Source organism: Athene noctua, chromosome 5 (genome assembly GCF_965140245.1).
Source record: "Athene noctua chromosome 5, bAthNoc1.hap1.1, whole genome shotgun sequence".
Classification (NCBI taxonomy): Eukaryota; Metazoa; Chordata; class Aves; order Strigiformes; family Strigidae; genus Athene; species Athene noctua.
Window position 1 is genome coordinate 19,729,564 of NC_134041.1, and position 15,748 is coordinate 19,745,311.

General features: G+C 38.7%; 1 protein-coding gene across 2 annotated transcripts in view; it reads right to left on the reverse strand.

Moving 5' to 3' along the window:
* Window positions 1–1,129: 1,129 nt before the first annotated feature.
* The window catches only part of ABCA4 (ATP binding cassette subfamily A member 4), an 85,891-nt gene continuing 71,272 nt past the window's right edge, over window positions 1,130–15,748 (reverse strand). The window contains exons 37-50 of one of the 2 annotated variants that reach the window (XM_074906592.1): window positions 15,388–15,565; window positions 13,820–13,935; window positions 11,990–12,137; window positions 10,441–10,564; window positions 9,562–9,691; window positions 8,569–8,689; window positions 7,704–7,766; window positions 7,486–7,592; window positions 6,379–6,520; window positions 5,684–5,818; window positions 4,124–4,227; window positions 3,943–4,035; window positions 3,355–3,604; window positions 1,130–2,445 (exon numbers count right to left, since the gene is read on the reverse strand). In XM_074906592.1, the coding sequence (XP_074762693.1) occupies window positions 2,323–2,445; window positions 3,355–3,604; window positions 3,943–4,035; window positions 4,124–4,227; window positions 5,684–5,818; window positions 6,379–6,520; window positions 7,486–7,592; window positions 7,704–7,766; window positions 8,569–8,689; window positions 9,562–9,691; window positions 10,441–10,564; window positions 11,990–12,137; window positions 13,820–13,935; window positions 15,388–15,565 (1,834 nt within the window). In that variant the 3' untranslated portion in view covers window positions 1,130–2,322. The remainder of the gene's footprint in view (window positions 2,446–3,354; window positions 3,605–3,942; window positions 4,036–4,123; window positions 4,228–5,683; window positions 5,819–6,378; window positions 6,521–7,485; window positions 7,593–7,703; window positions 7,767–8,568; window positions 8,690–9,561; window positions 9,692–10,440; window positions 10,565–11,989; window positions 12,138–13,819; window positions 13,936–15,387; window positions 15,566–15,748) is intronic. The other variant, XM_074906591.1, reaches the window with a different exon arrangement.

The following is a 15,748-nucleotide window of genomic DNA, read 5'->3' on the forward strand; positions in this document are numbered from 1 at the left end:
TCCTGCCAAATAAGTGAATTAATTTAAAGGATTTTGGTGCATGTTGAATCTCCACTGCTGAGGGAAACTCTATGCACCTGAAAGCTACACTTCCTTATATTCAAGAATTCTCAGCACAGAAGCACCTTCAAAAAATAAGGCTTCATTGCACAGCTGGTAGTCAAAAGCCCCTACAGTTCACTGTAACCTGATTGACTTAAATTTTCCTGTACTAGTCTATTTAGATTGATGGATCAGAGATACTGAGAAGTCTGTGCTGAAAAGCAGCTCCAAATTTAGCAGTGGCATTCTGCAAGACATAAGTACCTTGGAATGAGGACATACCAGCTAACTACTAGAGCGCTCAGCTCAGCCAGCACGGCCAGCTGGCCTGAAGACAGTTGCATGATCTGCCTTCTTTGACTTGAAGAAGAGAGTGTGCTGCCTGGAGGCAGGTGCTTTGTAACAAATAACATTACCAAAGAATATGAATGGTTCCTGGAATAAAGAAATAGGCAATATCTCAAATACCTGACTTGGGTCTAACCCCTCATTTACCAAAAGAATCTGAAGTAAGAAGTATTTGTAGTATTTGTGGACGTAACATCCTGCATTGTTGGGGTTTTTTGTTTGGGTTTTTTTTAGTCTTCTTCATTAGTAAATTGCATTTTAGTATTAAAGGTTCAGAAGACCTGATCTATGTTATATCTGTGATATTTGGCCTGTTTTCATATAACAAGTCCTTATGATTCTAAAGGACCTTTTACCTAGCATTTTATGTCAGCATTCTCTGAATAATTTCAAATATACTTTGTAAACACATAAAGTGACTGCTAGTCCTCAGAATGCTAACTCCCTTCCTATTTTCAGAGCCAGGGAAAAAAAATCAGCTACATTTTGGACTTCCTGTGTTTTCTTTTTCACAAGATGTTCAGTTGGACTTAGTTGGGTTTTGTGCAAATCTAGTAAAAAAAGACTATTACAATCTATCTGAATGACATTTTAAATAAGCAATTTTAGAATATGAAGAGAAGGCATCAATACTGTTTTGATTCATGATTAATTTATTTATCTATAATGGATGTATAGAAAGATTTTTTGCAACTATTTGTAAGGGTGAAATATGCAATAAATTCTAGACTATATTTGAAATCAGTTGAAATAATTATGTCAAAAGAAGATTAAAGCTGGTTGCTGAAGTTTCATAATATTTTATACAGTAAAAAGCAAGAATGTCCTTATATATAAAAAAAATCTACATCAATTGAAGAAACCAACCTAACAAAGCAAAAATACATGACCCAGATTTTATTTCTGTATAACATATCTGAGAGAAGATTTCTTAGAAATGGTTAGATCTGGTAGACAACTGAAGCAATACATCATTATGAATTTGTTTTCAGTACTGTTATTTTCCACTAGTTTAACTGTGAACCAGAGAAAAGAGTGAAATGTCAAATGAGTTCCCATTGAATAGAGTGTGGAATACAAGCAGGTTGAAATTTTCCTCCTGAGCAAAGAGAAAGCACAAACTCTATTCACACTTCACACCCACTTAAGGTGCAGTCATAGGAAAGAAGAAAAATTTTACATTGTTTAATAACAAAGATATCTTTCCAGGCCTCCATGAGAAAACTAAACTTTTGGCAGATTTGGACACACTCTCTTTCCTTTTAATCTCTATTTTGACATTCTGCTTCTATTAGCGAAACTTGAAGATGAGTATGAGGTAATTCAAATTTCTTGCCTGGGTCTGAGATCTGAATTAATTCTTCCCATTCTTGCTCAGACAACCGTCTGTTTTCACTGGCAGCCTGAAGGAGTCTCCCAGCACTTGCCCCATCAGCCAGCACTGATATTCTGACCTTGGTAGTCCTGTGCACTACTACTGATGGTAGGAATACACTTCTAGACTGGGCAATGCTCTCTGCCTTGGGATGTGTCTGCTGACTGGTAGCAGCTGACTTAAGAGTTAAACATGAAAAACCTATCAGTCTGAAAGGACCAGATAGAGAAACTGTTGACCTGTAAAGAACATTAAAGACAAGGAGGAATGTGACTTCTCTTCTTGTATCTTATAATGAACTTTATGTTACAGGAAGATTTTGTCAAAGGCAAGGACCTGCCTTTCCTTTGACACTTTCAGCATGTAGTGTTCCTGGTAGAGCAGTAGAAGTTAGGGTATTGCTAGGGCTGTTGCTGTTGTAAGCACAGTGCTCAGAAAGGTGCAAAAAAGTCAGTATAATACTGAGTGTGGGAACCTTTGTTTTACCCTTATACTGCTCTGGTATGGCACGTCTTTGCACTGTGCACACTCTAAGAACTAGTGACTGTAGGCATAGTCTATGCAACTGCCTGCTGATGCAAAGCAGGGGACACCTTTGCTTCTCGTCTGGCTCCAGCTGCACGGGGATGCAAAGGAATTTCCTCATCCTCCATCTGCTGTTTAGCAAAATTCACAAAAACCTGTGTGAGGAAAGGAGAAAATGTCACCATCTCATCAACTGAGATGAGTTAGTGGAATGTCTCCATACATTTGCATCCTCTTGGTCTCTCTGCAGGGAAGAGATGGAAAGGGGAATCAATAGGCATAAACTGAACTGAGACACTTGTGTATCAGCAGGGATCATTAATTCCTTCTTTATTTTGATAAACTTCCTTGCAACTTCCTTCATTTGGATGCAGTTACTTGCAACTCAAATCCTATTTTTTTCTTAAGCAGAAGATAGGCTCAGCAAGGTTTGCGTGGCTTGCACAATGTGAGTTTGGTTTTAGTAGGAAGCTGTAAGACAGCCATGAACAACTCTAGCATTCCCATCAAAGATAGGTTTGCCCATGTGGACCCTCAGCTACTTAGAAAAGCAGCCAGATGGGGCTAATGCCCTCTAGCAAGTGGATATTGCCAACAGTCCCAGTGGACTTTCCAAATTTTGTGTCTAATTTCTCCTGTATAAAAGTGCATGACAAACATATAAACGTTTAACTAGATATCACAGTATCTCTGACACAACACAGTCTGAATCACTTAAAGCAAAATGTTATTCCCAGCTCAGCAAGCCTTATTCTGAATAGCTGACCTTGCACAGACTGCTGCTCCTGAAGGAATGGGTTGTGTTAATTCTGTCAGCTGGGAAACGCTGTCTTACTAGCTTTCAAATGGCACCTATTTACACAGGGAATTAGTTACAGATTTCATATCTGATCCACCCTCATTGATGAGCGGTCTGGGAATTCTCCCTAGAAATAGGTGTGAGATAAAGAGAATTATATCTCACACCTTTAGATTGGTCCTTCAGTTGTTTAGATACATCCCCATTGCATTGTTTCATTTTCACTAGACAGGCTCTCTCATGGACGCTTTATTTTTTTACTCACCTGATCTAAAGTTGTTTGAGACACAGAATACTCTTCAATATGCAGATTTTCCTTATTGGAGATTATTAACTGAAAAATCTTAGCCAGAGAGGAAGAGCAAATCTGATACTGCAGCATGTTGTAGTGTTTCTCTCTCTGTAAACTTCCTGGGAAGTTCATGTGTATGAATTGCTCAGCAGGAGTAGGATCTGGAGGCAGCCCAGACTTTGGAGATTTGATTTTCAGTGTGACAATGTAGCCATCTCCAAACCTGGGAAGCACATGTGGATTTGGGAATTGGATAAAGAGATCATTTCATTATTCAGGAAGAAAATTAATTTTCTGCAGCTATGAAAACATTAACAGTATCTGAAAGATAATGCATTAGATCTAGCTTTGTAGGAAGCCCTGTATTTGCCCTGCAGAAGTGGTGTGTAGCATGAATGGAAATGAAATCTGCTCATACTGTCTAGGATATGACAGAGTTGCACCCAGAAATGGGTCTGTTTAAACAATAAATCTTCAGTTTGGATTGCTGGATTAAGAATGGTACATGTAACATACACTAACTTTCCTCACTAAAACACACCATAAAAATATTCTACTTACTTGTCTTTTAGCTGCTGAATTGTGCCCAGGCATTTGAAGGTACCTTTTACCATGATGGCTAAACGAGTACAGAGGGCTTCACATTCTTCCATACTTTCAAAACAGAGAACAGATTTTAGTGATAGAAGACAGCAGATGCAACTTCAGCTACTCTGGGATTCTGAATTCTAACTCTTTTTACCTGTGTGAGGTTAGAACCACAGCTCGCCCATCTCTGAGCACACTGACAATAGAGTCCCACAGGAGGCGCCGGGACTGAGGGTCCATTCCTGTAGTTGGTTCATCCTGTAAGGCAAATGTTAAGACAATCACAGTCAGAGAAGGAGATAAGAAAATCTATTCAGAATACAGTAATTTTTTGTTTGGGCCTTAGCATATAGCTGCTTCCATACTGAAATCTGTACGTTGAGAAACTATGCACCTTGAGAAGCATAGGAGTGAATGGGTACTTATGTACTTCCTGGCATAAAGCAGTAAGGAAACAAGTACAAGAAACTGCAGGTAAGACTATAATGCTGCTTGTGTAGGGCACAGCTACAGGGAAGGGAATGCAGTGACCATTACGACAAAGGCAGTCCCCAGTTTAGGGCCTTCGATATCAAAAATGTAAGCATTTGTGATATCCCATTATAAAAATCTTTAGGACCCAAAATAGAAATAAATGGGAAGGGGCTCATGCAGTAACAGTTACAACAAATTGCATCAAGTATGGCTTCCATACTTTCATAGACATTAGAGATGTAGGTCAAGATGTCCAGATGTACTGGAGAAATAAATAAAAGAATCTTACATCTATAATACTAGTTTTAAGAAAGAGATGGACACTTTGAATAAAATCTTCCTTTTCTGGGGCGATAACTTCTAAGAGGAGAGTGAGGTCTCCCCAAGTAACCTTACTTAAATAAACAGATAGGACACATTTCTCAAGCCAAGAAGTAAGTGAAGTGACCTTGATTTACACCAGCTAAGGATCTGGTCCTGCATAGATTAGTTAACCCAGTTACTAACAAAAAAATTTTAAAAATCTTGAAAGAAAAAAATTTTTGTTCAACATTTTGTCTTAAGAAATTATGAGAAAACATTTTATCTGGCAGTTTACTACATACAGGCAGAATACATGCAAAGGCATATTAAACGGTACAAGGAACCATGCTATTAAAATGTCATTAAAATGTTACTTTTTAGCCTACAAATTAAGGTGGTACAGTATAATCTAAATACAGAATTTCTGTAGTAATTTCATTTAGAATTTCCCTTGAAATACATAATTATCTGATAATTCATATTATTTGATAAGAATGACATTTCAGCATTTGTGTAGTTTAGTCTAGATTTGTACACTTTATTCCAAAGATATTAAAAGCTGCAAAATAGTAGCTATCTTCCTCTGTTCTGCTGGATAAAGCAGCAAGGTATATGTTGTAAGATCATCTTTTACATGACTGGACAAGAAAAGGCAGACTGAAACCAAACATGGATTTAAATTCAGATTTGTCTGGATTATAGATTTTTATCTCAAACCATTCCTTCTTTCATAATCACTTGGGGTCCACTGGAAACATAGGTATGCATACCAGTCTATCCCTAAAAGTAAAGCAATCAAAATTACACTGAAGTAGATATAACTCGAGGGCAGAAAGGAGCTTGCAAGGACTGTCTGAAACGTCCTTGTATCTCTTCAGCATGTAGTTTTAGGAGATGTTCTACTGAACTATCACAGCGATGTTACCATGACACTTACTAGCAAGACGAGTGGTGGGCAGCCTATCAGTGCAATGGCAGTGGAGAGCTTGCGCTTGTTGCCACCGCTGTAGGTACCAGCCAGGTGGTCTGCATACATAGGAAGTCCCAGCTTCTGGATGCCCCATTCAGCAACCTATGAGAAAGACCATCCTTTTCATGTAGCGGACAGGATTTCTGATACATCCCTCTTCTGGCAGAGGCATAGCAATCCCCTGGGTTTTAGCACATTCATTTTAGAACTGGAGCAGGAGAGTCCAAAAAAATTTATGATGATGAGGGGAATTCCAACTACTTGAGGGAAAGCCATAAACCAGCCTCAGCTGTAGACTTCCTACCTGCGCAAGAATTTAAATTCTTTTACTGTGGAATCTTCTTCATGTGTTCATTCTTATAAACAACTTCAAAGACAAGAACAAAACAGCAACCAGTGCAGTTCTGAGTCACAGCAATTGCATCTTTAGCCTTCCACAGTTGGTGCCACAGTTTTGCAAGTACCGTTAATGCCTAAGAGTCTGCATTCGATAGTACAGTCTTGTACTTAACTGTCCAAATGACAGGAACCACTCCCAGGACTTCAACACACAGAATGGCAAGGCTATTCTGGAAATTCTGGCCCTTGGCATGTTATGAACCCAGCTAATCATCACAAATATTCACTGTAACTATGTATAGTCAAGAGCAAGAATGGTTTACCCTCTTGATTTCATCTGCTGGAATCCCCCGCAGGCGTGCATATAAGTAGAGATGTTCTCGTCCTGTGAGCAGGTCATCAATAGCATCAAACTGAGGGCAGTATCCCATGTTTTGATGGGCATTAGAAATGTGAGTCAATATACTGGAGGAACAAAGAAAAGAAATCTTGGTTTTGTAATACTAGCTTCAAGACAGAGAAAGACAATTTGAATAAAATCTTTCTTTTCTGGGGCAACAACTCTTGTAAGAAGAGAATCAATTCTTCCTGATACAACATCCTACTAAAATACCTGTTTGTACAGGATAGCAAGGAAAATATTTTCATCTAAGTCAGCTCAGTCCTGGTTAAGAGTGTAAGACCATTTCCCCTCATCCATTTTTCTGTTTAAGGATAGGCTATCTTAACAAGAAGTTGTTTTAACAGCCACTCGGATCTTATTTTTTGCAAATGGTGTTTATTTCTAGAAGAATAAAATCAGTCAATTTAATCTCAGAGTGTGGTCACTGGAGACAGGCAAGACACAAGGCTAACACTTTGTTGATAGTAGGAGTACAGAAACACAGAATGGTTGAGGTTGGAAGGGGCCTCTGGAGGTCATCTTGTCCACCCACCCTGCTCAAGGAAGGCCACCTAGAGCAGGCTGACCCTTGCCCATACCCTGGCAACAAAACAGCTATTGTTCAAGTCACATCAATGAACAAAGAATCAAATCCCAACTACACCTAACAAACCAAGACACACAACCTAGAACTAAACTAAACTAAGCGAATACCACATCATGCTGTATTAACTTACGACATGCCAGCACTGTAAAAAAAGATGAGATGCTAGAAAAGCCAGAGAAAAGTCCCAAAGCTCAGATCAAAGTACCCTGTTGGACTGGCTATCTCATGTTTGTCAGCTCTTGCCATTAGGTCTGATTGCCTTGTCTCACTGTTAGCATAGATTTTACAACAGAGTGTTAAAAGTATAAGGTGAGTGTAGCTGTGGTCTCTCTTCAGTGCCATAAAACTGGAAAAGAGCTGCTGATTCATTGAGGCTATGATCTAGACAGTTCTACCCCAGTAAATGGACTGTCACAGGGTGGGTTTTTTTAAGGTACTTACCTATTGCCAGCCACTACAGCATCTCCAGATGTCACATCAGTATCTCCAGTCAGCATTTTGAATGTTGTTGTTTTGCCAGCACCATTCACTCCCAAAAGACCAAAGCACTAAATTACAAAATTTATCACATTCTTTAGTATTTCCAAGTTGCAAATCGACAGGGGCATGAAATCTGAACTGATCCATGGAATGTAATCTAGTATTATTGAACAACCTACCTCTCCAGGACGGATGCCAACACAGAGTCTGTCCACTGCAGGCTTCTGCCCACGTGCATAAATCTAAATTGACAGAAAAAAGAAAAAAGATAAATCCTATTTCAAGACATGTACAGCAAAGAAAATCTGTATTTTTTAGTTCAATGCTATTGGAATGATGCAACTTTAGAATCCAGACAGAAATGAATTAAAAAAGACTAAGCATTCTACAAATTCAGACATTTATTTACATTAAATAAATTTGTAATGACCCCTAAAAATACCACTTTTTCTGCGTGCAGTCTTTTACTTCATATCTTTAGCACTAGGAGACAGACCTGATGCTTTGCTGGGACAAAGTATCTCTGACATATCAAACCAAAGTGGAACGATACAGCAAGATAGTCTGAAGAATGATACTCTAGTTCTCTATTCATGAGATCCCAGCAATGTGTGTAATCTTTGTATTTCTGCAGCTCAAGCTTGCATGCATTCTGATAGCATAACTCAGATGCCTTCAATGTCTGGAAATAAGATAAATTAGGAATAAATGTAGCCCTCAATGTGAAAGCAACCAAGTGGTTGAGATTGAAACTCACCTGTGGGAAAAAACAGCATTGTGAAAGAAAAGACTAGTAGTAGAAACAAACACTCAATAGATAACAGTCATGTCAGATGATGTAAGGTAAAAAAAAAAACTTAAACAGGGAGGGTTGCACTGTCCTTGATTTCTAATCAAAGGAAATTGCCTTGACTTCTAAAATGTTATTTTCTAAGGCATGAGGTTGATTTTGAAAACAATACCATTTGAATCCACAGCTGAAATACATTCTGAAAGAATAAATTTACACTAGACTCATTTGTTTCATTCTTCTCAAAATATTACCTTGGTCAGTTCTTTCAATTCTAAAATATCTGGTTTGTTTCCTCCATTCATAATTCTTCTTCTTTCTTCTGCAACGTCTTCATCTTCACCAATAATAGGTGACATGGCAGTCTCAGCAAACCTGGAAAAACCCAAGAGATTGATTGCAGAAACAATGAGTTGCCTTGTGTGCAGTTAGAAAGTGTGAAACAATGGCTAATCAATTGCCAAAAATGTGACTGGTGGAAGCAGTGGGATTGCAACTTCACAATGTGACATTGGCTGGAGCATTCCTGTTGTTGGGAGAATCCCTGACCTTTGAAAGTTAATCTCTAAATACTAAAAAGTGGCTTGCTCAAAAGACCACGCCTTGATCAGCCACGGATATGGCATAATCTGTCCCTCAGCCACAGTTTTCACTATCTGGCTGCTCTTCAGTAGCTAGTAATAGTCCTTTTACAGATCTTTTGAGTACACCTCCCAGTAAGAGTATTTTTATTGTTGTACCAATTAGTACTCTTGTCAGCAGTCTTGAACAGGAGTGAATGACCCACTCGCACCTGGAAGGTAACTGCTTTCATTGAGATAGAGGCTCATTTGTAAAGCAGCTTGCACATCGTCCAGGCTGTAACTGTACTGTGCCGCGGACTACAATTCCTGTCCTGGGATGTCAGGCTAGTACCTCATGCCAGTATTTATGACACTACAAACTTTCAAAGTAATTTTATAATCTCACTATTACAGTGTCTTAATCTAAAAAGACTACATTAAAGTCTTAATTGAAAGAAAACTCATTTATTTAATAATACATTCTTAAATCCTGTTAAGATAATGCACATTTGTAAATGCTTTATTGATCCAGGATATCAACAAATTAAGATGAAATCAGATAAGTGAATAGAAGAAAAAAGCTCACAAATTCAGACAAAAAGATAGAAAAAAGAGGGACATAGAGAATAACAAAAACACTCACCCTGTTAATAAGGGAACATTAATACAAGCTTTCAGACATACCATCTTGTGGAGAACAAATGGTGCTGCATAAGGAGATTCAGAATGAAGAATGCAACCCCTTGAACAGCCATGGCAACCAGGTTCTTTCCAACAAAGTCCCACTGGAAAGGATTGGAAACATGCTCCTCACCTTTGGAGAAAGAGCACCAAAAACCAAAGCGAAATACTGCTGAAAAAAACCCCCCACTGCTCCTCAGAAAAAAGAGCATAATCATAATGGTTTAGGATGAAAATCTGTACTTTATTAGAACATGATCAGGCAATGTCTTCATTTTCCAGTGTCTTGTAAAGATTCTTATGAAAATATACTCCAAGTTCAGCTGCTGCATGGGAGTAAAAATGAATATTGGCTCTCTGAATATTCACTAATTGGGATATCATAACATGGAACTTGCATGGATATGTGAAAAACATTTTTTGAATAAAACCAGATGTGTTCTGCTATATGACTATTCTTTTAAGAATAAATCTGATATCAAAGATAACCATATCTGAAGAGGCTGCATTTGAAGAACAGCAGCTACTTTAAGCATTAACATGAAGGCTGCTGAAGTATTCAAATGAAATGAAACATTATATCCTCCTGTAGTGATCTAAGGACTTCAGAACAAATGATAAAATGACACCAGAATCCAGCACTGAACAAACAGGTTCATTTCCAATATAGATTACTGATTGGACCACAGAGTTCTGGCAGCTGTATCACAAGCTGTGATTCCTTCAGAGAGGTTGAATTTTTATACGCCTTATCCATCTGATGAAGTGAAAGGGGAGAATTTCAGAAACAGACACTTATTTTCCAAGATAACACTTCAACCATCTCATCCAAGGTCAGGACGTGTGACCTGGTATAACTTGCTGGTTATTTGCTTTACTTACCAAACCTGGCATATACTTCAGTCACAGCTTGGTTCATGGCCAAGTCAATGAGTCCCCGGCCCAGGCAAAAATGTGGTAAGACAATTAGCACATTTTTCAATGTTTTATTAAACTTCAGCAAAGACTATAAGAAACAGAAACAACATAATAAACAGTTGAAACCAGACATCTTTAAGAAAACATAGCAACATGAGTGAAAAGTTCTTTGTCAAGTTAGAGAAACCGTATGTTCTGTGTTCTTACAACAGAGAAAACGTTATTTATCAAGTTACACCCAAAGCATCTGCAACCTGAAAGGCAGCACAGCAGAATGCTGGCATACACTGCACCAGACAAGATGCTTGTGAAAAACTGTCAATGAGGAGAGGAATTAATCTTTGTAATGAAATATTTCTCTATGCAGCAGAGGTAACATGTAATTCCAGTGTCAGCTATCATAAACAGCAACTGTGAGCAACAAGAAAGAGTGGTATTTTACTGTCATAACATCTTTGTTTATAGCTGGAATGCTTCCATAATCAGGACTGCCACAATATTGAAAAGTGTCAGTGTCTGGGCATAACTACACAGTAGATATCAGTACAATGTGGAGATACCCAAACAGCGTTAAGTGCCAGTAGCAGTCTAGCTGCACCAACACTGAAGCCAGAGAAGTGCAATTTTCCATCTGGAGACAACAGTGTCTACAACAGAGACATATTCTCAAAGGTAACAATACTGGCCTGCTGTCCCCACAGACTGAATGGCATTAGATTGAAACCTGTGCTATCAAGAAGCATGTCTGAGCATGCAGGAACACCAGGGAGAAAAATAATGTAAAGTTGGCCCTTGAAACCATGAACTTCACCAAGATCTGTTTGTCCTTCCTGGCAAATAACAATGCTTGATCAGCCTTGAAAATGCACTATCAGTAACGATAGCTAACTGGATTGCTGTCAGATGTAGAAAGGGTGTCAGTGGCCACTGTCAGCAACTGTAGAGGTGACAGTACTAGTGCCAACAGTGTTTTATAAACTGATTTCAGTCTTTCTAAGAACTAATTTTGGTACTCGCTGTATTCTGTCTATTCTTGTACTTTCTGTCACCTTCCAGATGGTGTCAAACAATTTTTGAGCAATTCTCAAAATGCTACTTATGAGCAGAACATCTCCTCTAACACAATAACTAGCAGGAGCAAGTTTCCTTACTTAGTGGTGACTCCATGATTTTCTACCATCTACATCTTCCTGTACAGCCCAAGTTGCAAAAGCAAGCACAAAGTGCCGTATCTCCTCCTCCCCAACTGTGAAAGTGCACAGAAGTTTGCTCACAGGGATAAGAAACACTCAGTGTCATTCCTTGTGTGTGTTGTCCAAGATATCAATTGCCCTGAGACATTTGTCTGGGTTATTGTGTTCACTTGTCCCTGCAGTTACTCACCAGGTTCCCCATCACTTACTGCCAGAAAAAACAGCAAGGTAGAGAAATACAATTATGGTTAGAGATAGTTATGTGTGGACACCCTTTGCACAGCTCTTTAAAACCAGATGTCAATAAAAACATTACTTACTGGGTTATTTTCAAATAAGTCCAGGATGAATGTAATGGCACTGCTGTTGATCCCCACAAAGAGATTAATACAAGACAATGCAACATAAGCAGTGCTAGGGACACTGAAGAAAGAAGCAGCAGGGTACATCATGGGAATTACTGCCCATCTGCATGCAGAAGATAGAAAAACTATGATAACAGCTTTTCAGTATTCTCATGTCAGTTAGCCTAATGAAAACACAAAACTGAGCTTTCTTCTCATCCCAAGCATAATGAAATGGTGTAACCAACCAGAGATGCATATCCCTGCTTACTAGATAAAAAGATCTTTTTGCTTAGTCTTTTTTGCTGTTAAAATGCAGGGCAATAGAAACTGCTAAAACTGAGAAAACTTAATGCCAGCAAGGTTATTACCACACCAGGTATCCTTGCACATGTCATTGGATTGTGCACCAGGAGGGAGAGACAAAGAAATGTTAGATAAATCAAATAGTATGTACTGCTTTGCTAGATACTCCTCAGCCTTTGGAACTGTCCAAAGAAATGATAAACTCTGTACATTTTTATATTCTTTTTTAACTCCTCTACCATTGATTCTTTACTCCCGATTTGAAGCTTCCTGTGCCATGATTTCTGGGACACTGCAAATAGACATTCAGCAGCACAGGAGGACTATTCCTCTGGAATAAACTTACGATGCTTAGCAACAACTGGCCTGACTAGGAAGAATTCAGAAACAACAACCTGAATTGCTTAACAAGACAATACACACATAGTCAGAACCATCCCATTGTGACTGCAGCTGAACACAAGGACTCATATACGATTCTATGAATTTACCTTCCTTTCTGCTTCTTATTTTGAGTAGTAAATTATTAAATTATTATTGAAGTGTCTGCCGTGTGGTGATTTTTTTCTGAAAATTTCATCTTGGTAGATGCTTTAAAATATGCAAACACATTTTAAATGTCCATCCACACAGTCATGAATTACAGTATTTTTAAAAATTACACAGAGCCACAGACAACTTATTAAAGATACCACCTACTGAACTTTAAAAAGATATAATGAAAAATTAAAACAAATTAACATTCTGGTAGCATTTTTTAACATTGCGTACTTTACAGAGATTAAATGATGATAGTACTTTGCATTTTCTTAGGATTTTCATTCAAAGAACACAAAAAACTTCAGAAGATTAAAGGTAATCTGCCAGAAAAGAACTGATCCCTCTTAGGCTTTATTTGTGATATACATAGGAGAATGTGAAAAGCTCAATTTCCCTCTCTAACTCTAGAAATAGATCTGGTCGATCATTTTGCCTGGACTACATCAGTTGCAGGGCTATCAGGAATATGATTTTATAGATAAAAACATACGATTACTAATTAAATGAAAGAAGGTGAATTTCAGTCAGCCTTTATAATGCTATTTTGCCAACACAAATGTTCATGTGAAGTTAAAAAAAGGTGTTGAAGACTCAGTACTCTCTGCCCTTGGGTTAAATGCTGAAAGATATTTTAGAATTGGCTGTCAATGAGGCAAATGAATAATTATTAAATTCCTACACAACATACATATCAGAAAGCAGCAAACTGAACAAATATATTTTCATGTAAGGATCACATTTCATGCTTAAAAATGTAAGGCAGTGACTTAAAAATCTCCTTTACAGCATGTGGCCAGGCAGAGTGTGTAAATACCCTGGAGCAGTGACAGAATACAGTTCTAACCTGTATTGTACCTACTCAGTTTTATTCTTTAAAGCTGGATTTCACTAACTACCGAGCTCAATAACACGAAATGTGAAATACAGGGCTCCATATACAGGAATACCTTGAACACTCACCCATACAGAAGCAGCAAGGCAACAAGCACTGGGAGATTAGTCGGAGAAGTGTATGCTTTCTTGTCGAATCCAACGAATATAACCACAACCATTCCAGCACTCAGTGCATAATTCACCTACCACATCACAGGGTGAAGATCAGTGTGTAAGACCTGAGAAGGTCTGCAAACATATACAGATCCTACACATTATTCCAAAAGGATTTTGTATTGAGGAACACCAGAATTTATGAGCTAGACTAGTCATACTCAAGCTTTTGGATCAATGGATCCCTGGCAGCACTTGACATTTTTCTGACACATCTTTTATGAGATTGTTCATCAAAAATACAACATATATTGTTGTTTCTTAGATTGTGGTTTGGGAGCCAATTATTTCATGGTCCTGCTGGCAGGCTGCCCACAGAAAGAGGCCATGGGTATGCAAGAGAAGTGCAGTTTCTGGTGATGCAAAGGCTGTGTAGGAGGAAAACAGTTACTTGAGCCACATTCCAGGGAGAAGGCTAAAGTGAGCATGCTTGACCACTGTGCTTCTCAATTTTTCTGTTCAGTATTAGTAGTGCTAGTCTACTGCAATGCACACTGCTCCCCCAGGCAGAATGGAAGGTGGCATTTCACAGAACTGCTAAGACCATTTAACTTTGCATCATGCTGTCAAAGGCCACAGCCAAGCAGAATTCTTGTCAAGGAAGCTGCTGGGAGGCTGCTGTGACGAGCAGGGGACAGGAACTCAGATATGCTTCTTTTCCCTCATTTACTAAATCAATGCTTTGCTTTACCTTCTTCTGAAATAGCATCTTCCAAAGCCCAGGGCAACCCGGGTTTTTGAATAATTTCTTTTTTTTCTTTTTTTTGTTTTTTTTTTTTTCCAATTCTGTGTTCATGATTTTCTTCTTGCATAAGCCCTTGGCCACTCTCTTTGTTAAGAAGGCATGACTAGAATACAAGCCCCTTGCTGTGCTTCAACCAAGCAAAGAAACTGTTCCTTTGTGACAAAATGGCCAGAGGAATAATGGGAGGGTAGCTGAGCCCTGTGTAAGCAAGCCTGGGCCTATGGTCTAAATCCTTTTGGAACAACACAGTGAACATGATTCGGTGACCCAAACTAATATATCTATGTCATTTTAGACACCTTAGAGTATTTTGTCTGGCCTTCAGCTACTGTTCCAGCAGCCTGTGAATCTCCCCCACTTAGACTTCCTGAATATCTTGAAACATGTTATGGTTCTTCTGGAGGGCAAAAGTTACTAGTATCAGGCAACTGGGCTTTCCCCTGCTATGGGAAGTTGTACTTTACTTCATTATACATTCAGTTGTAAGGTCTGGAAACTCTAAGATTACAACCATTTCTGCTTCATTAGTTGAATAATGTGTTGTGCACCTGACTTTATTTCTACATCTGCAATTAGTTAGAAGATCAGATCCTTAGCAAGCTCTCTGAGAAACACTGAAACAAATAAATGCTTTGCAATGCCCAGAATCACCTTCACTTGAGTCACCAATTAGTTCCCAGTTCATGCAAACCGAGGAATAATTGCAGGCTGTGAAGTCAGACCAGCAGTTACTCACTATGTCCCATGTGAAGTTAGTTAGCCAGTAGATCGCAGGGCTCACACCACTGACAAACTGTAGGTGCTTGGCTTTTGTTACACGTTCTTGAACCAGGAATAAAACAAAACTGGCTGGTATAAAGGACATGGCAAAAATCACACAGATGGCAACAACAGCATCCACTGAAGTTCTCAGCCTAAAACAGAGCACAAGAAGGGACTTGTGAGCGAGGGAATGGACACAACAGAACACTACATTAGCATTTGGGGAATCTGGAGGGAATTTTAAGATCTAGAATTAGCAAGGTTATTTTTTAAGTGAAAGACCTTTCCAATTTCAAAATGTGCTAGTGCATTTTCCCAAGTTGTGTTGGGGACTG